Raw genomic sequence first — 21514 nt, forward strand, 5'->3', positions numbered from 1 at the left:
CCTGGACGTGATGCGAAAATCACTTGACAGGGTCTGGCTGTGTCTACATGAGCACGAAGTGTGGTGCAACAGGAACAAAGCAGCAGAGCCCAGCCGTGGCAGAGCAGCTGATGTCCGTGTTGCCTGTGCTTTGGGGCTTTATTTGGACTAGCTTTAGTGGTGCTACGGACTCTGTGCCTGTTAGCAGCTGCAGTCAATCCGATGCACTCCTGGATTACATGCTTCCATTTCCCTTCCTGAGAAAGGAATTTATTTTCTATTTCTGAGCCCCTCCACAACGTGAACCCAAGTGCGATTAAGTGGGGACTATCAGCAGCTTCGCAAGTGCCCTCCTCCTTCAGTGCTAAAAACTGAATATAGTCTCATTCCTTTGTTAAAAACTCTGTTTTGCAGGAAGTCCTATGCCTGGTACACTACAGTATAAACTGAAGCATCAGGAAGCAGCGGTTGCCTTTATGTAAAATAAAAGTACCTCCAATAATTTACAGAGTATTATATATATATGAATATGTATAATCTCAACCCACACACGCTTAAAATAACCCAAATAATATCCACGAAACACAGGAAAAACTATGCCAATGCAGAGCGTGCAACATAGCGGGACTTTGAGATGCGGGTTGATGATTTACAGGTCGCACGGACTGATGGAGCACACAGCCAAACCAGTTAAGATAACTGTGAGGGGTCACTGACATGGCCCCAAGTGCCTCTGCCTGACCAGGATGCACCTCAAACCCACAGCCCCCGCACAAGCAAAGTTTAGTGGTGGTGAACAGATGACTCCTCGGATTGCAACACGGTCATCGTCCTCTTCCAGTGCTGTCACACTGAAACGTACGTCCTTTTAGCCTATTTATACCGGATGCAGACGTCTTTTGCAAACTTCCCTTGCCAGCTGTCATCTCCGATTTGTCAGGTATGAGGCGATGCGCCCTGCAGTGCGTATGCTCTTCGCACTTGCTTGTGATTTCCCTGTCATTTGTGCCCGCACGTACAGGATTTCCCCCACCCTCACCGACGCTTTGTATGAATTACGGTAGCAGACCTGCACTCCCAGACGGTGCTACGGGGACTGCCCGGGCGGCAGGGGGGCGGACGCGGAAGGCGGTCAGGCGAGCGGCCGGGCCGGGCCGGGCCGGGGCAGGGGCCGGGAGGGAGGCGCGGCGGCGGCGGCGAAGCGGCCGGGGCTGGCCGGGGCCCTAGCGCCCGCCGGGCGGCGCGGGCGGGAGGGCGGGCGGAGGAGGCGGGCTCGGCACACGCACACGCCGCTCCCGCCGTGTTCGGCTTAAATAGGGCGGCGCCGGCGGAGCCGCGTACAGCCGTAGTCGTTGTCGCCGCCGGGAGGTGAGCGGGGCTCGGGGATGCCGCCGCCGGCCGGGGACGCGGGCCCGGCCGTGCTGAGGGGCGGGCGGCGCTGGCGCGGGGCCGGGGGCTGTCAGGGACGCGCCGGCCGCAACCTGCCCGGCCGCCGCTGAGGCGGGCTGGCTGCGCTGGGGCCTGCCGGCGCCGCTGCCGCCCGGCCCTTCAGCGCGGGGCTGGGGCGGCCGCTGTCACCTGCGGGGCCGGGCGGTTGGCGGTGAGGGGCGGCGGGTGCCGGCGGGGCGGTCCCGCCGCCGATCCCCTCAGGCTGCCTCTGAGGCTGCGGGTTTTCCCTTCCGCCCCGCGCTGGGATCAGCGTCCGCTGGAGCCGGCTTGGCTTCCCCTCGCACAAAAGCCTTCGGGAACGCGTAGCCGGCTGTCTCCGGCCTCCCCCCGGCGCTGCGGCAGCTCCGGCTGGCAGGGCATTGTTCCGGCTCCTGCGCTGCCCTCTCCCCCGGCACGGCCCGGGCCGGGGTAAACAACTCGGGCCGCGGGGTGGTCGCCCCGGCCGGCCCCGCTCCCGGCGAAGCAGACCCCGGCGCTGCCCGGCCGAGCAGCAGGCAGCAGACTGGGGAGCGCACTGCTGTGTATTAACCTTAGGGGTTTAATGTTTAGTTGCTGGACCTTGTCTTCAAGTAGGTTGTTCTTAGGGGCATGAATGCAGCATGTACTTGAAGCAGCTTTTTTTTTTTTTTTTTTCTTTTTAAGCAGTTGAGAGCGTGTATGGAAATGTAGTGTGAGGCAAACTGGCCTAAAATGGAAGGTTGAGTGACTTTGACTTTGTAGGCCTCCTCTGTGCTCTTAGGTAGGACTTGCAGTGCTCCAGCGCAGGGATTCAGCCTGGTTACACGATGCTTTTGTTCTAGGATGCATATATTTCTCGTTCCTGTTGAACAGGAATTGCAACACTTGAAGCCTTCTGAATTTCTAAAGGGCATGTCTGTGAGCTGTCTGGGGTATTATAGACATCCTCTTGGACCTAGTAATCCATCTAAACATACCCCTTGCTTGGGTTAGAGTCTGAGATATGATGGTCAGGTCCTGTGATAGGAAAGAGTGACATCTAAAGAAACTGCTGTTGAAACCCCATGGTTCTATATCTGTACCTGGACCACAAAGCTATTCCGTGTGGTGTTAGATTTTTTTCATCCACATTGCTTTACAGGGAACCATGCAGTCTCCTGAGCCTGCTCAGGAGTGTTTGCAGTCCCCTCTCTGCTTTGGAACATGCTTTTAAACTCACAAGCTGCGATTTCTCAGCTCAAGAGATTTGGATCAGATTTCTGGGATCAAGAAATTCTGAGTGTAAGAAGGCATTGAGTTTACTGAAAAATACCTTTCTTTTCCTCTTGCAGCAATAGCAGTATTAATAATGCAAAACCTGAAATACAAAGTTCCTCATGGAACCATACTGTGACTGCCTGGTTCTTTAAAGTCCAAGGATATCTTGCTTCCTTGTATTGGAATATGAAAATGTCTGACAATGGCTGATGGGGAAAATCTAAAGCTTGTAATTACAAGTAGCTGTTGTGTGTAGTGTACTCAATTCAAGGTCTTGAGCAAACGGCCTTAGCCTATTCTGAGGACTGCATGATTATAATGAATTTAAAAGGCAGCTTCTAAATTTGGTAGATGCTGTTTTACAACTACAAATCAGCCAACATGAGGTTGGAAGTAAGTCTTCAGTTCTTGAGAAGCAAACCCCCAAGTAGCCTTTTGCTTCAAGGGCAAGTACAAGGTTGGTATCAGTGGAAAAACAAAGCCAGTAATTCAAAATGGAAGGAAAGACAATTTAAAATACTTATCTGGTAAGTGACTCTCCTGTTTCTTGAGCAAAGTCTCTGTAGCTGACTTTCCTACCTCATGGGATTTTTCGGGGGAGATAGAGGTGGGTTATACCTTCTCTGTCCTGGGTGTGTTGATCTCCAGTGGGGAAGAGTAAGCAGTTTCTTCTCTCTCTTCTCTCCAAGAAAACACCACTTCGACTAATGTGAGCAATAGAAGATAGTAGTAGGTTATTGTGTTTTGTTTTGGGTTTTTTTCCTAAATCTTGGTACTACAGTTGATAGAAATGGGTAGACTCAAAAAGGCTAATAGCACCAAATTTTTCAAGTGTGCAGCAGAGAGGGAGAGAGGTTCTGGCCCAAGGGGATACGTTGCTTGATAAATTGGGCTTCTGGTAGTCCAATGAATAGGCTGCCTGCTACCTTCTACTTCCCTGCTGTGCTAAATTACAAGTTCAGATATGTTAAATATTTTAATGTGTTAAATATAACCAGTGGTAACTCTCCAGAAATCCTCACAAATAGGAGGGGCGGTGATTTGGTCATTGGTTTTGCGTGGACGTTTACAATGCCATGTGGCTGAAGGAAGCACTGCTGTCATTGACCTTTACAGGCAGTAGGCTGAACTCTGGCTGCAGAAGGGGGGCTTGCATTTCTGCAGGTCCCGCCTGACTCCTGAAACAAGGACACTCGATAACACAAAGCTTCTGCTCTCTCTTGCTGCCTTTCATGTTGGGAGATACTCATCTACAGAGAGTAAAATGGGATAATAAAATGCTCCTTTTTGGTTAGGATTTGAACCTTAGTAGTACTGGTAGTTTGTCCAGAACTGACTGAAAACAGCTTGCATGGTTTTATAGAGATTAGAGGAAAAATGTTTTTTGTTTTTGTAGTTGGACCGTTTAAGGGTTATAGCAGAAGTGCATGATGTCCTGTTTGCAGAAGAGGACTTCTGGCTTTTTATATGAATTATTGTTCTTAAACTCAGAACTGTGAAGCTTTTTAGTTTGATACTGAATGTGTCTTGTTTTGAAAACTTGGCCTCTACAATTGGGCCGCATTAATAGCCTGGTGAGGATGGATTAGTTTCCTAGGAAAGCTGGAAGAAAATGCTTACCATCACTGACTCAGGGGAAATACAGGGATACCTTAATACCGGAGATCAAGAGGTTGCTTGGTTTGTCATACTCTTTCTTGTGATGCTGGTGTTGGGAGGTCACTCGGTGAACCAGTTGTTTCTGGTAAGTACTTACTGATTTGTCGAGTCTCATAGTGTTAAGGGTTATGTCTTTTTAAAACATCATTCTGAATATAAACACTATCTAGTGTGATGCAGTGTGGCTTAGTGTGCCTGACCCAGGTTGCCTTCTGCTAGACTTCAGGTGACAGAAGTATGAGTAAGAAACTCATTCTTGCAGAGTCTTAGGTGAGCACTTGAAGCATGTGTTAACTTGATGTTGCATATTGGGCTTCCTGAATAGTAGCCCTTTCCTGGGAGGAGTAGAATGAATAAGTTGGTATGATCTACTCAAGCTGTTAACGCTACAAGAAAGCTGCTGATTTGCAGCAATTTGCTTCTGTAGGATGATTTTTCATTTAAACTGTATTTGGATTGAGGTTAAATTAACAGAGTAGTGCCATGATGTACTTGCAAATCAGTTGTAGGGATGCAATTCTAATGGATAGTAATTTAGGCTGCAAAATAGAGATTTGTAAGCATCTTCTGTGGTCTTTGAAGATGAGAAACTGATAACTGTTTAGTGACACATTGTGTGTGTATAGGCATGGATCAAAGGAAACTTATATCGATCACTGTCTCAAAGGTTTTAGTGGGAAGTATTGGGTTTCCTTAATATACAGGGTTACCAAGTGCTGCTGGAGGACTGTAGTTGCACAAAAGGCATTGAGCAGGTTCTTGTCACGTGGTTCAGCTCCTGAACTTGAATAAACTCCAGTGACCTCATTGGTGTGCACTCAGATTACTTGTTGGACATCATTAAGAGGCAAGAATCCAGGTGTTGTTCCGTTTGATTGCAAGAGAATTGCAGCCAAACGTCTGAGGACAGGGCTGTGACTTTCTTTGTAGATGGGGACAGAGCCTTGACAGATCAGTATCAGATGTAGTGCTCCTTAAAGGTTGCAGCAAGAGTCTTAACTTTAGTTGCAGCTTATGAAGTAAATCACCATGGCCCAACTGATAGGTTTGAATCCAGCTTCCATGCTGCTTCCCTCTGGTCCTTCCTTGTCCCAAATGCAGGAACAGAAACTGAACTAGCAGAGGCAACCTGAACCACTGCATGATGCCCTGTGGTTGCTCAGAGCCAGACTGGGGGGGCTAAAGGGTGGCTGGAGATGGGAGGTGAATATTAAGGACCTGCTGGTTCCTTTCTGTGCATGGGATGGGTTCCTCACTAACAGCTTTTTAGTTCCTCCCTCTACTGCTGCAGAAAAGTGAATCTGTCAGTTACTGCTTTACAAGGAGGGTTTATAGCTCTGAAGCCTGGCTGGGCGATCTAGGTGATTCTGGGTAAGATGAGACATTTAGTTTTTTAATTATGGGGGGTGATGGAGGAGGAGGGCAGAGTGGTGGATTAGACAGTTCAACAGTACTTGGTTTGTTTGGGGAAGTCCTTTGTGGCTAAGGAGAGACTGTCATGCCATACGTGACACAACAGGCTGCACCACAGGAGACATCTTGCTGTTGAATTTGTGTTACATGAGGCTTAAACTGAGGATTCTCCTTCATAAGTAGATTCTCATTCTACCTATGCTCCTTTGCTGTATCTTGAGAGTTGTTGTGATTTCCTTGCTGGTTACAGTTTGGCTCTGTCACAGGTGGTTGCAAGACCTCGGTCAAGTTACTGCCTTGACTGCATGGTAGAGGGAGAAAATCCTGGGAGGGCTCGCATGCAGTGTTTGGAGTTGCATGCTTAAGGTGTAGTATTATGACAGTCCATCCCTTTCCCCAGCTGTGCTGTCTTGTTTCCTTCTGGGAGCTAATGGCTCTCTGGTCATCCAGACAGGAGTTGATCAAGCTGAGAGCTAGCATCAGAACTAGCCCAGGAAAATTGCCAGTTCACTCCCCTAGTGTGATGGCACAATGAGATGAGAGCCTGGCCAGGATGAAGAGGGTTGTGGGAGGATGCATCTGGGACAGGTTGGACTGACTCAAATTTAAGCTGATTGTAAATGCACTCTTAGATTAGGATTATGTATTTTATTCAGACAAAAGGATTTCTCTTGTTAATAGCCAAAGCTATTTGTTGCACCCTCTTTTATACTCAATATTAAGGAGCTAGGACATGATTCTGCACTTGATCTTTCAAAGGATGAGTGGAGAAAGACTTAAGTAAAAAGATCTGTGGGAGCTGTGCAGCGTAACCTGTAACAGTAAGAAAACAACAAACTGCAATGGCAAGTAGCTGTCAGGGTAACTCAAAGGTATATAGGTGGCTGATCCCCTGCTCCAGCATATCACAATGAAAACATCTTAGTGCATTGCTCATAATAAGAGAGAGCTTCGAGACAAGTTGCCTTTCTCCTGCCTGTAGAAGTAACACAGCCACTTCTTTTACACAATGTGATGGACCTGCCTTTATGGCAGGCCACTGCAGTGCTGGTGTGCTGTCCATCTAAATATTAGGATAGAGAGGAAGAGAGGCTGTTGGTTCTTGGGGTTGTTTTCTTGGCAATACAGAAGCTGACGGCTGCTCTCCTGTTCTCTTCCGTTGCACTCGAACGATGTCTGGCTATGGATGGACAATAGGCAGGCTGCTGCCCGCTGTAAATAGCCCATTGTACGCCAAGAGTAGGAGCAGCAAAGAACGGTGGAGTCCTGCCAACTTGGGTTGTTGCCTTGAGATACTGGCTGTGCCGTAAAGAATGAGTCTTGGGTGCTGTGGCGTGTGTGTGTGAGCAGAGAGCTGGCTTTGTCTGAGCCGTACAGAACTCCTTAACTGAATTGATACCATGAGTTCAGAGGGATGCTTTCATGGGCTGGATTTTAGGAACTGTAGTTTCTGTGGAGGTGGCCAGGACAGGTAATTATCTCTGAAGCGTTTTGCCCTGTTATTAAAACTACTCTCCCATATCTGTCTGGCTTTGTTTCTAAACTTACAAACAAACAAAGGTCTGCTGTTGCATTGAGGAAAAAGTGCTTTTGACCTCAAACATCGTCCATTCTGCTCCAAGTTTTTTGCTACAGGTAGCAAACTGAGTATCACAGACTGGTACTTCTCTTATCCAGGATCTTCTTCCTTTGGGTCTCCAGCTGTGACCTCCAATCATTTGTGATGTCCTGTCTTGCACGTTCCTTGCGGTCCAGATCCAATCTGTATGAGAAGCAATTGCAGGACCTGAGTTTGTGAAGAGAGCATGGCTTTTTTGCTTGTCTTGAGTGAGTGGAGTTAGCTGGGTCCTTCCTTGAGGAAAAGGACTGAAAGCCAGATCCTAGCTCCACTGGGCAGATCTTTGTATATCAATCTAAAGGCTCTAAACTGCGCTCCGTGGTCACGGTAAAGATCCTGGATGTCTGATGTGATTGGAGCATGAGCCAAGTAAACACTGAGATGGATCAAAGAAGGCTGGGAGGCATTGAAGCCTCCTTTCTTGATGGGGCATATTTGGATGCATATGTTAAGAATGTGAATTTATTCTCCCTGTTGCATCTGGGTTTGTCTTAAATGCAGAAAACAAGAGTTGACATGACTTAGCAGATAGTGTTAAAGCTAGGAATTGCTTAATCTTGTAGAAAACTCTCTCCTAACCTTGTTTTTTGTGCTGATGAGGCAAAAGATGTAATAAAAAAAGTCATCCCTCGGTATAAACCTAAGCAGTAAAATGTATCATTACGTAACTGAACTTGCGGTATGACTGCTCAAGAAAGGTTTTATGTTACAGGCTGCTCTGTAAACAACTGGCTGAGGAAATGAAAAGTAGTGGTGAGCATCTCTTTTCACCTAGGCCGAAATCATAGCAGCTCCTTGACTACAATGGGACTCGTGTGAATGAAATGATCATGTTTACTTCAGTTCTTGTTAGCTGCAATGGAACCACAGCCTTTTGAAAAAGTAATTCTCTAATTACATTGCATTCGTAAATCATATAGTATGTGTGCAGGACACATCATGACTAATGCAGAGAGGAGAGCAAGTATCTGTTGTTTTAAAAGTTAAAGGTGCTTACAGTGGGGCTTGAGGAAGAAAGAGCTAAGCTTGCTCTTAGCCCTTACATACATTATAGTCCCCTTTTTTCTAGTTTCATAACATGGTGTCTGTGATATACCCAAAATTAACTTGTAAGCCAAAACTTCTTTGTTGGAATGACTTTTTATTCTTCCTGTTAATCTGTGTATATGAAAACTTAAGAGGTAGTTTTCATGCAATGCTAATAAGTGTGATTTGATGAAAGCAACAGCATGGTAATCCTAACTATTAAGTCAGTAACTGATTTTTTTTTTTGAGTTTTTTTATGCCAAGGGAAGATTGAAGAGGTTCCTTGTTAATATAGTCAGTTCTTCTCAGCCTTCCATTATTACAGCCTGATGTGTTGTGGATTTTGAGTATAGTCTGCTGCGTATCACAGCGCAAATAACCAAAAGGCATTTCTGTAGTGGCCCTGCACTGCATATCTAGGTGATGGAGTCCTGTACCCTGAGGCTATGCCATAAGAGCAAAGAAAAGGGGGGAGGACGGGCAGTGCCTGCGGGGTGGGGAGCTCTCGATGGGTCGGGAACCCTTCCAGAGATGGAACTTGATTCCATCCTGGCGCTGCCCCCATCTGTGACCTTACTTCAGCCTGTCCTTCTGCTAACATTGTGAAACCATGGGCCCTTTGAACTATTTTTATGGCTTTTTTGCTGTCTATAGCAAATCCTTGTCCAAATACTAGTTTAGACTTTTTGTGAACTAGACAACTCTTTGTGTTGCCTGGTTGAATAACTGATTGCAGCAGTAAAGATTTCAAGGGCAGACTGTAAACTAGAGATTTTCCTGTAGAAGTATGAAATTTTAGGCTGGTATGGTTGGCTTTAAAAATGAAGAATATAATTTTGCCTGTTTGGATTTCAGCGTCTCCTGCGCTACCATCCTGCAGCCGTGTCTTGTTACACAGTATGTTCTAGCTATTCAAACACACATTTTGACATTCTGTAGGTCCTTTGTTAAATTTTGTTGTCCATAAGAAATGGCTGGGCCTAAATTACCTGCGTAAATACGTCTCGGCTCTTCAAGCAAGTAGGGCTTAATACAGGAGAGCGTTGCTCCCCCCCGCCCGACAGCGGGCGTTGTCAGCGGTGGCTGGGTGGCAGGAGGCTGAGCTGGTGCCAGGCGCCTGTGAGCGCCGCTGCCAGCCGGGCGGGCGGGGCGGGCCGGCGCCCCTCAGCGGGCGGTGGGGTGACGGGGTGCGGGTTGCCATTGGCCCCGGGCAGGCCGGCTGCCTGCTGCTTACCTCTCACCTAGTGGGCAGGAGCTGGTGGCTCTGGCATGTGACAAACGTCCCCGGAGACCTTGGCTGTAGAGAGCAGCAGCTGAGCTGACTGCAATCGCCTTTTTCCGCAGCTGGTTCTTGCTGTGGAATATCCATGTCAGCGAGTGCTGGCGGGGAGCAGCTTCTTTCGGCTCTTCCTTCTGTGTGAACATGACAAATCAAATGTGCTTCCTGCGCTTGATGATATTGCTGTGGGGCCTCCTTAGATGCTGCTGTAGTCTGCCTCATGACCGGAGATAAATTGCTGGCATGGTGCTGGGAGAAATAGGAAGCTTGCTAGCGTAGAGGAGCTATGGGAGGGTATCAGCTGTGAAGGCAGCTCGCTGTAGTGAGCTTTCTGTGCATGACTGAAGGCAGAGTAGAAAAGAGAGAGTGAATTTATTTAATGGACTTATGAGACAAAAAATCCTGCTCCTGCTGTGCTACTATAGGATTAGGATGCTCTCTGTTAGGTTAATGCAGGCAAGTTAATATCTTATACCCCAGCCCTCCCTCTCCCTGACTTCCCTGTTTGACACGTACTGTTTAAACAGTCTTATAGTATAGCTACTCTACAAATAAATATTTAGCATTTGTGAAGTGCTGTCCTTAACAAATCTTTTGCCTTTTTTTTTTTTTTAAAATGCACTGTCTGTTAAAAGCAATATTAAAACCTTGCAGAAATTGCCTCCTGTCAGCCCCACCTGCTTTTCTAGAGTATGAACTAGTAATTGCTTGCTTACTTAGTTGCAGCACTGAAGTCTAAAGGTATTGCCTGCCTAATGGCAGATCAAATTTATTTTGACAGTGGGAAGCAAGCAGGACAAAGCATACATTGCTGTCCTACAACAACAGTGAATTGAAAGGGGATTTCAAATTTTTGTGTGTAACTTTATTTCATATCAACAGATTCCAGCATCAGGACAAGTGCACTGAACTGCAATGCAAGCACATGAGTTGTTTAGATACCTACGAATGCCAGAACTTGGGGACGTCAGACAGTATGTGCGCACCCTTCCGACAAATACGCTGATGGGCTTCGGTGCTTTTGCAGCTCTCACGACCTACTGGTATGCAACAAGACCGAAAGCACTAAAGCCACCATGTGATTTAGCAATGCAATCTGTGGAGGTAGAGGTAAGTTACACTTAATGGTTGCTGTCCTAAAGGCAGCGTTGAGAGAGACCAAATGCTGATTTACATAAGAGTGTTTCTAAACTCAGTTTTTTGGCTTTCTGAATTTGAAAACCAATTTGAGGGTTGAGGTTGTTGTGATGTTAACTAGCACGGGAGAAAAAGACTTTGTGCTGAGAAAACTGAGCTTCTGATCTGACTGGTGGGAGGAAACTTGCGAATGTTAGAATTAGCACAGTGTAGTTTTCGGTTCCTGGACATGTGCTTAGGTGATGACCTATTAAATTAGGTCTTGGGGTCAGAGTATGCATGCTGGTGCATACTGATTAGGCTAATACTTTTCTGTTATAATACTTAGTTTATAACAGCTGACAGATGAGACTTTATATTGGGTTACAAGCATGAAGAGGGTACTAGCTGTCCTCAGATGGCCTGTGGAAAGATATATTAGTCCTGCCGAGGGATCCCAGCCGTAAAGTAAGTTGAAACTAAAGCAACCACCTGCTAAACTCTGGATATGCTAGCTTAGCTTTTGTTTTATGTTTTTTAGAGGCAGACAGAGTTGCTGTTAGGTGGTGGGTTTTTTAATAGTGAAGTCAAGTATGGAAACAGTCTGGCTGGGAGGAACTGTTGCTTAGAAGCAAATATAGACAACTGATTACATGGCTAGGGTTTGCTGAGCAGCAGTTGTATCAATTTACTCATTTGCCACAGAATCAAGATTTTTACCACTTATTTCATTCTTTCAAGAGTGCCTGTGTATTTCTTCAGGGTAGACAAGGTGTTTGCTTTTTTGAAGTAAGGAGACAGCTTTGAAAGGTTGTTATCTTCAAGAGAGATACTTAAAAAATGTAGAATTGTAAGGCTGCCAGTTTCTTGCATTATTCTTGATAGTCAGAAACTACCACTATAGATTTTTTTTATATATACTTGCAACTGAAGTCCCCCTTTACAGCACATTCTTCTGTGTGGATAGACTGCATCCAGTTGTCCTGTATCAAGTGCAATTAACATGGCTGCTTCTTGTGCTTAAGAGTAGATAACGACTACAAACTGATTTAAACAAATGTGGCAGAGCAGTTTGAAATTGAAAAGTAGGTAAACTTTCATGAACTTTAGCAAAGCACACTGTTATCATAGCCTCAAATCAGGCGCAATGTTTCATGATACTGAAATTGAAGAATGAAGCATTAGCTGGCCCCTCCATTCAAAAGTTCAGTTAGTACCACTTACTTCCTAATCTTCCCAATATGGTATACAGTAAGCTTACTGACACGTCATGTTACTATAGCAAGTAATGATCTGCTATTAGAATTACACAAAGGGGAAACAAATATGCTCTGGCAACATGATAATTGCCAAAAACATCTCTTTTCAAGGAACACATGTAGAGTAAGGATCCAGAGGTTATATCTTACTTCTCTTGGTAAGCTTTCCCAGTCTTGACAGCAGCCACTTAGACAGTGGGTGGAATAGTCTTGTAAGGCAGCATGTTTTTGTGGCTGTAATAAAGTAGCGGTGAAAGCTTTCCAGCTGTGGAGGAAAAGCTTCCATTTCTATACTCACTAGTCAGTATAGACGTCAGCGGATTTGGGGGGCTTTGCATTGGAAGATGTTAAAACAGTGGCTCTTAACTGGCCCATGAAAGCAGTGACAAATGCTTATTTGCCTGAGACTCTTGACAGCAGTCTCAGTTCACTGCCTTTATCTCTTCAAGCTAAATTGCTTGGCACTGCTGGGTTCTGTGATTGAAATCATCGTTTGGTAGTATGAGACTTCACTAAACCAGTTAATGTGTCATTGATCCATATTGTACTAGTTAACATCATGTCTCTGATCGGAGCAAGATAGGTATAACAGCATTTTTTTCATTGCCTTTTCAGAAGATACATTTTAATAGGAAGACTGGACAGTAGTAAAACTTAAATGAAAAACAGCTGAGTGTGTTAGCATGTCTTGGTGATGAGAGCTCGAACTTTGAGAACATGTTGAAATGACCAAGATTTATCCAGTTTTGTTTATTGAGAGTTCAGATACAGCCCTTATGTAATTTCGTAAACTGTACCAAACTGTAATCAAATGAGAATGTATGTTTTGAAGCAAGTTTCAAGTGTCTTGTTCGAATTGGTACTTTTATAACAGTAACAAGAGTGTAATACAGTGCTTGGGATTCAGTTTCTCACTACATTTCGCCCAAAATTTCACTTCACTTACTCCATTCTTATACATGTGTTAAGATGAATTGTCACTTCCACAGAACAAAAATATCAAATACTGCTCTCAAATTATGTCTTAACATTTTTTCTGGCTAAGCAATACAATATTAAAAGGTCTAGGGAGTAAGCAATATGCTCCAAAAAAGACATGGCAGACTGCAAGTCCTCTTCTCTACCGTTTTAATATCTAATCTACTTGTTCATTAATGATAAAAATTTTGAACTATAAATAAGCTTCTGCTTAATTCTTACTTGTGACTTATTTCCTTGGCCTCCTACAAAGTTAAATGAAGTCGGTGACTGGAGTAGTTTTCTACATGTTCTGATAATAAATCCTCATAACTTTACATGGGAGGAAAAAGATTCTATTTAATGCTGTTCCAGGTCACTTCCCATCTCTGGAAAGCTTTGATTTGGTAGGCCAGCACCCAGTGACCCATTTTAACCATCACTGAGTGAGCATAAAGGTAGCACGCTTAGTTGAATATTGGTACAAAGAATTATTGAAAGTATCAGCTCTTCTAGAGTAGAATTAAAAGATGTGGAGTACGCTCTTAAAAGTATGCATACTATAGTTACATTTAACTGAAAGAAATCCTCTTGTCTTCAAAGGTCCCAGGCTGATCTCTCTTCAGGGGAACTTCTCAGAGGTATAGGTGAAAATCTTTCAGGAGTGACTTGAATCCCTTGTCTGTAGGAGGGGAGACAAGATTAATGAAGAGGAATTCTAAATAAAGTCTGACTAGTGTGAGACTGCATTGCTGAGATTCATGCTATACTCAATCATGCACTATGTTGTTAAGAATTTCAGTGCTACAGTAATGGTAGAAATAGGGCATTGAGTCCTGTGGTTTGCAAAGCTTGTGCATCCTTAATGTCTGTAATTGTAGGCACATCTGGATCTGTCTGCTTGTAGATTGCTCTTTCCATTGGTGACTGATAGCTGAACAACTTTGGCTATTGATTTGAGTGCAGGTGTATGGCTGTCAAATATATTAAATCTTGCTTTAAAAACCCAAATACTTCTATTTGGCTCAAGCTCTGCTAAAGCATATAGAAGGATAGCATATAAATAAACAGTAGGATGTCAGTGTTTTCTAGTAGTAAGAATTTGGATTTGTGACTCTGACTTTTTTCTTCCCTTAAGAAAAGACATTCAAATACAGAGAGAAGTATTCAACTCATGAAAACTTGTAAACTTGCTTGCATTCTCCTGATACGTTACCAGAACTTTAGCTTGCCTTGTCTTTCAAGAATCACTTGATTAGACATGTTCTTGTCTCCCTATTAAGTGATCAATTTTAGCTGTTGTGTGCTTACCTAGGGATTAGCATGCTTAAAATTATATGGCTGGCTTGAAGACTATAGTTTATACTTCCTGCTGCTTGGAATATGCATGTTGGTGACCTAAGCACGACTTGCTGGTGTACTTTCCCTCTCAGGAAAATGGAAATTGGGTCTCTTGCCTCTGAGGCATGGTGGAGCCAACAGTGTGTTTTGACATTACTGCTAATCCTAAGCAGCCTGTGTCAACAAGAAGCAAACCCACGGCTTGAACAAAAGCAGCTCTCTTGTGACGTGACCCAAATAGGCATTGATAGAGTAATATATGCCTCTGTTGTAGAATAAATTTGTTTCCTTCAGCTGCTGCTATTCTGAAGGAGTGCTGAGGTTTTGCTTCATGTCCAGCACTTGCTGTGTAATGGGTCGATTTCCTGCAGCTCCCTGAGCTGCTGCAAGGGCTGCCTTACATTAGTAATCAGAGGCTGTTCTTGCATTAGTAGGATTTTATTGCCTAGCTCCTTAAGAACACTTTGGTAAAACTGACAACCCTTTTGAGTGCTTACCTTTGTTCTGGGCAGATCTGTTAGATCCCATTCAAATAACTTGTGTGAAATCAGCCAAACATTCCAGTCCTGAGATTCAGGTGTTTGGTGGTTGTAATGACTTTCCCTAATATTGCACAAATATTCTGGATAAGGACCCTTTGGACAGGCTCTTAGAGTAGCAAAAACTACTATTTTCAAGCAACGTGTAGACCAATACCATAATATTGCCCAGTAGATGAGTTCAAACTGGGAGCATATGGTAAGGTCTAAATGATCTTCAGCATATCCAGGTGTATTTCACTGCATCTCTGAAGAATAACACTGAACTCCTGGTGGCCTTCATACAAGGAGCTGGATGTTTTTTAGCAAAACTTGCTCTAGGGCTGTTGAAAAATTCAGTTAAATTCACTTTACTTTGCAAAAAAGGATAAAGTAAGCAGAACTAGAAGTTGGTTATGTTTCCCTTTACTGAAAACTGATGGGAACTGATGGGGTCTTTGTGATAGTAGTCTGTTAGAGTTTCTGGTTTTTTCAGAAGGACAGTGCAGTCAGTCTTGTATCTAAGCAGTCTGCTGTCTGATAAGTCTCATCCTCAAATTTGGTTAGTGCCTCAGGCCCTGCAAAAACAGCTTTTGTGGTGCTGAATAATAGGGCATGTAAACAAAACAGTAGTAGCTCAGTTGAGGAGAAAACAAGTATTTCTTGACTGTTGCCAAGGAATGGCTTAAGATACGATATTTCACTTGGTGCAGGAACTATAGCACATCAAACATGGAACTGATGCATTGCATTTGTTGACATTACCTATGACTGTGGCTACAAACTACATTGTGTGATCTTCCTCAGGTTAGCTCCAGAGGTGGTAAAACTGGGAAAATCTAGAAGCTGCCCTTGGTTATCAAAGATCTGTGAAACCAGCACAATAAAGCAAGCAGTCTTGCCTTTTTCTTTAAAGGCAGAGACGTGTACTAGTGATCTGTTCATTTCCTATAGAGTAGATGTTGGTCTGAGTGCAAGTAAGCTCTTGAATTTCTAATGTTACGAATTTTTAGAGGTAAACTAGTCATTAACTTGTTCTGGGTCATGTTCAGTGTACGTTTCTGCTCACTGTCAAAGGAGTGGCAAGCACTGCATTACGCATAGTGTTTTGCTAAAACAAGTTAGACTGGTTTTAGTGTTAAAATATTTTTCTCCTCTCTGATGTGCTTTTAATGTGCTAGTTCCTTTCTGTGGACGTGGGCAATAGACATCTTCTGCAGATCAACCTGTGTTTATCTAGCTTAAATATGAACAGATGCTTGCTGGTCTTCTAAGGTACTTTGAAAACAGGAAAATAAACCAATGGCTGGGAAAAGCCTACGATTGCATATGAATAGGTTTTTAACATTGTGGATGATGGCACAATTCAGGCACAGATTTAGTTAGTCCAGGATTTGATTTGGTGAAAGAGCCGGGAGTTGACTACAACCACTGATAGAGACAGCATCTTATGCAATGTTTACCCAGGACCCTCTGTTTAACCAGCTAGGCTCTTCCTGCTAAGAACTTGCTTGTAGGTGTTTGTTGTCAGACCAGGACTAATAAATGTGGTCCAACAGTACTTGCATAACTGCAATTTGTGAAACTTGATTGATATAAAATGAGGTTATTTAATTAGTCACTCTAAAAAAGGCGATGTTAAAACTATGAACTATTAAATTCTTGTATTGACTTCGAATTGTAGCCTATGTAAATGCTCACCTGCTGAAAAATGGTGATTTTAATCCTCAAGGTAGTATTATGTTGACTGCCTCTAACTAGATCAGGAGGAAATCTTTTTTGTAAGATGGAACTTTAAATTGGATTAAAGGACTCAATTTTTATCTGGTACAGAGTATTTTACTTACAAGAACACTTGTTTTAGGGTGTTGTTGACCGCCCCTAAAATAATTTAGATTTTGAAACCACAGTTTGAAGTGTGATTGTGTTTTGTAATCTTAATTAGAAAAGGATAACATTGTATCTAGAGACCTCTGAGGCTGGAGTGATTTAGAAAGCTTGATGGAATTAATTATGCTATATACTGCAATAATAGAGTAAAACATTTCTTAAGAAAAAGCCTGTGTCTAGTAAGGACTGTCAGAGGGCCTTTTGTGGTTCTCGTTTGTTCTGTGCTATCATAGGTAGCTGAGGGATAAGATTTTGCCTGACAGGTTTTTAGTAATGCAGGGAGCAGTCTGACTCTAAACAATGTCCAGGGAAACATCACAGATCTCTCACCTGGTGGTGAAAAGAACTGAAGTTCTCTCAAGCAAAATTTGCCAACGCTTATAACAAAACTTAATGGATGAGGTGTTTTTATTCCTTCAGGAAATTCCTGTTCACTTACAACCAACAAGTGTGTCTAACCTTTCTAATTGGTTTTCTTAGGGTGGCGAGCATGCTCGAAGGTCCTCTCTTCTTAACAGCGATGAACTGTTGATTTACTACTACGATGATGTGAGAACAGCTTATGATATTTTCCAAAGGGGTGTGCAAGTATCAAGTAAGTCTAAAACTAAAGATAACTTTTTCGACAATATGTTAAGAACTGAAGGTCTGGGCTCTTTGAAATGCAGTTGAGGATAGGGGATGTCTACCTAGCAATATGATAACTATTGGATGTGAGTTTTCTTGAAGGCAAATTTAACTGTGACCTCTCGTGAAACAGAGTTGTGTGAATAAAGTCAGTGCTGTGTTTCTTAGCCTAAACCAACCTTGTTGCCTCTGTGTCCTTCCCCGACTTCCCTCCCCGCCCCCACTCTGAAAAAAAGGTTTGTCTTCTGAAGGTGTCTGCAAGGAATCTAGAGGCTTAACACTGAGAGTGTAGTTAGTGTGGTGTCAGGACAGAGGAGTCAGGGGTTAAATTTTGAGTAACTTTTGGTTATCATTTTTAGATAATGGTCCATGTCTAGGTGTTAGAAAACCAAACCAGCCATATGAGTGGATCTCCTATAAAGAGGTAAGTAGTCTCTCTAACTTAGTGCTAGACCTGCTTTTGCTTGCTGAGACCATTGATACAACATCCAGTACTGTGATGTAACAAATCTTAATTATTTATAGATATTTTAAAGTAGTAGCAGAATGTTGTAGAAAGATTCTAGTTCCTCTTAGAGTATCTTAAAGTAACAGCCTCAAATAATGTGCAAGGGGGAGAAAAGAATATCTCTTGCACTTACTTGGTTTATTAACAGTTTTATTTCAGAATTTTTTGGGATCATCTTGGCAGCTTTTAGCATCTCATTGCTGAATTGTTTAGAACTTGGACACTGCCTCTGAAGGGCTGCAGCTTTGAAGTAGTATTCAGGGACTCAGGCTGCTACTGCTTTAGGTGCTTGCTTCTGAGGAGCTCATTTTACACTAGGAAAAGTCCTATCTACAGATGTTACTTGTGCTTCTTGACAACTTGTCTCCATAGTGCTGAATGATGGTTGTATAGAGTGTTAACATGTATGCTTCTAACTAGTAGCGCGCTCCTTCATGATTGCTAAAAATATCTTTATGCAGATCTTTAACAGCTGTGCACTTTCAGCTTGTTCCTGATTTAATCAGTTATTGTCTTCAAATTTGCATAAACCTTGCCTGTTGCATACTATTAAGGTCATTAAACACCTTTTGTATGTAGCAGACCTCACTTTTTCGGAGGTGATTTAGCTGGGAACTTCTTAGGTGCAACCTCTCTTTAATAAAGCTTTTCTGTTTGAGTCATGTGACTAATATGGATTCAGGTCATGTGCTATATGGAAAGAATTTAAAGATTGCCTTCCCAAGCTTCATTTTATAGAACTAGCTGGGTTTTGCCTCCTTATTCTCCTGCTTTTTGAAGGGAGAAACGCTCTTCCCATAGGCACTGAATGAAGGAGGAGGATGGCATATGTAGTGCTTGTGATTGAGCAGAAATATAATGCTGAATCATTCCAGGGTCACTTCTGGGGTTTAATACAGATACACAGAAAAGGCTGTTTTGTTTTACGTGAGCTTAACATTTATACTTACACTTTCAAGTCCAACTGGATTAAGTGTCTCTTCTGCTGTGTATTGAGCTGCATATTGAGTGCAAGTGTAGTATCTACAATCAGTGCAGTGCAATGTTGAGGTTATCAAAGTCACAGAGGACATCCAAAATAGCCTAGAAAACTTCTGCCTACTTCATACCAGTTATTGGCCTTCTTTTTGTAAGTCTTACGGTAAAATAATGTTGAGGGGTGTCTACTGATAAGCTTGTTCTCAATTTTCTTTTGTCTTGTCTCTTTTTTGCCCCTCCAGGTTTCAGATAGAGCCGAGTGTGTGGGCTCTGCATTACTCCACCGAGGCTTCAAACCATCTCATGTTCAATATGTAGGAATATTTTCACAAAACAGACCTGAGGTAATTTAGTTGACAGTGTGTGTATTGGTGGTCTAGCTGTTATTGAAGTGGCCCACTCTTACATCTGTTGCTTTTTGGCAGTGTACTGAGCTTCCCTATTAAGAGTCCATTTGGTGTTGGGAAAAGGCTAAAGGCTGATATTGTAGACCCACAAGCCATAGACATGGCATCTTTAGCTAAGAACTAAAACTGTTAGTGTTTTATGTTGGTTTTTTGCTCCCAGAGCTGAATGCAGAAGGCTGGAGAGCAGGAAGAGAAGCAAAGAATCCAGAACTTAACTCATTCTCTTCTCTTTCCAGTTTATAGAGGAGGGCTGTTTAATGGGAAACTAATGTGGTACATAGTGAATATAATCACCATTTGCTTTCTCTTAAAGTGACATTGGAGTACAAGGTAATTGAAAGTGGTTTGAAGTCACAAGGAGATGTTTAGACCCTTCAAAACGCAAAGAAAGACTGAGTGATTAAATATTTGGACAAATAGAAGATGGCTAAAGGTGGTATTCTATCTCTGCCCTTCGCACAAAGATTCTGGGAAGGAGAACTGCTGATGAAGGCAAAAATTGAAAATTGCAGTTTATTAAAGGGGAAGAAAGACTAAAGAAAGTGACATGATTAAAGATCACCTGACAAAGCAAAATGATGTTACAAACCTGAGACAACTATAGGGATATTTAGATTGATTAGCTAGTGTCTATCCATTTTAACCCAGAAGTGGTTCTAGATTGTTGTTTCTAAAAATATTATGTAATATTCAGTAAATATTTGTTCTCTAGACTTGTTTATTAAATCTATTTAATAGGACTGAATTTCTCTAACTTATGTTTATGTGCTTAGTAGCTTGAGCTGGTACTTGCTGCATTAAGCTAGTTCAGTCCAAACCTGTGTTAAGACAGGAGACTAGTTCTTAAGTTTTGTCAATTTTAAGTTTGCTGTCCCTCTTGATTAAATACTCCCAGCTGGATGCCATTATCTAGAGCCATCTACAGTGTTGACAGGGTTAGAAGTTGTGTCAGTGTCTTGGTCATGCTAGACAACAGCTTGCTGTTGGATCTCTTCTGATTTCAGCTTGTCACTGAGCCTTCCCTGCTGTCATTAAAATGCAAGCTGTGTGACAAGTGACCTTGACCTCTCCTTCCTCCTCTCCAACCCATACCACAAAAAAAAAAAACCCTTAACTCTAGCCTTGTACAGATGAAGGAAAAAAAAACCCAGCATTTTTTCCAGACTTTTAAATCTGCAGTAGCTTGCTGCTCGGATTTTTCTGCTGGAATTCCAGTTCTAACAGCTACAGTTTTATTTCTGTAATAAAAAAGGCTGGGATGTCTCCAACTAGGAAGCTGTTAAATGACATGGTGTTACAAACTCTTCAGTTCAGTCTCCTGTGCTTATAACATTGTGAACTGGAAGTAAAAAAGGGAGCCAGATGATAGTGCTGTGCTAGTTTGAACTGTTTTTCTATAGACCTTTGGGTGCAAATTCTTGGGCTGCTGGGTCAGTGGATTTTCTGAAGGAGAGCACTGAACTATGGTCTGCTCTTGGATGACAGAGACAAAATGTGCTTGAGTTGCATTGCTCCAGCAGGCTTTGAGTTGGGTCAGGAATGAGCTAGAACGACTTGTTTAAACCAGCAATTTTAAATCTGGGATTTTCCCTGCTGAAAAATACTGGATGGGTGTTGTGACATCCACAACAAATCACTAATCCAGACAGGAGATTATGTGAAGTTTTTTTTGTGTGAAATGATTCACATTTTTCAGTTCAGGGAACAACTGCTGGGGAAATCCCCTAATGGGGAAAATCCTAGCATGTTACTTGCTTGAATGTTCACTAAAAACAAACTTGGATTTATAAATAACAAAAAATTACTTTCTCTTTGAGTAACTGGAAAACAGATGATCTCTTCTGCAAGCAAGGAAGTTGTGTTTTGGATTGAGAAAATGGGACAGTGAAATATACAGTGTCCATTAATAGAAGATCAGAGCCATGTCAGAAAACAAATTGAAACTTTCAGACTGCTGTCTGTATTCAGTCCTAGTTGCTTGCCTGGGCTTTGAGAGACAACTCAAGTGTCAAGGTTTGATATGGATACTTTGGAAGCTAAAATGGAAGAAAAATATCTTGTAGTCCAGAAAATAAAGATGTTGGTTGTTGTATTGAGAAAGATGGTGTGCAAGAGTTGTTGGAGGCTGCAACAGGAAGCTTTTATCACTGTGTGCAGCTTCTGAAGTCTACTGTAGTAGACTACCATCCTAGTAAAATAACTACTAAACTTCAGGCTGCTGAACAGCAATACAGCTGCCCCCTTGTTACATATACAGGTGGATGCTATCTAGGAA

General features: G+C 42.9%; 1 protein-coding gene across 1 annotated transcript in view; it reads left to right on the forward strand.

Annotated features, from left to right (window-relative positions):
* The first annotated feature begins 1235 nt into the window (after positions 1-1235).
* Positions 1236-21514, forward strand: part of ACSL1 (acyl-CoA synthetase long chain family member 1) — a 41243-nt gene continuing 20964 nt past the window's right edge. Inside the window, exons 1-5 of the mRNA XM_075149233.1 lie at positions 1236-1347; positions 10521-10748; positions 17200-17314; positions 17706-17770; positions 19075-19176. Coding sequence (XP_075005334.1) covers positions 10554-10748; positions 17200-17314; positions 17706-17770; positions 19075-19176 — 477 coding nt within the window. The 5' untranslated portion in view covers positions 1236-1347; positions 10521-10553. The remainder of the gene's footprint in view (positions 1348-10520; positions 10749-17199; positions 17315-17705; positions 17771-19074; positions 19177-21514) is intronic.

The sequence above is a fragment of the Calonectris borealis genome, chromosome 4 (genome assembly GCF_964195595.1).
Source record: "Calonectris borealis chromosome 4, bCalBor7.hap1.2, whole genome shotgun sequence".
NCBI classification, from domain to species: Eukaryota; Metazoa; Chordata; class Aves; order Procellariiformes; family Procellariidae; genus Calonectris; species Calonectris borealis.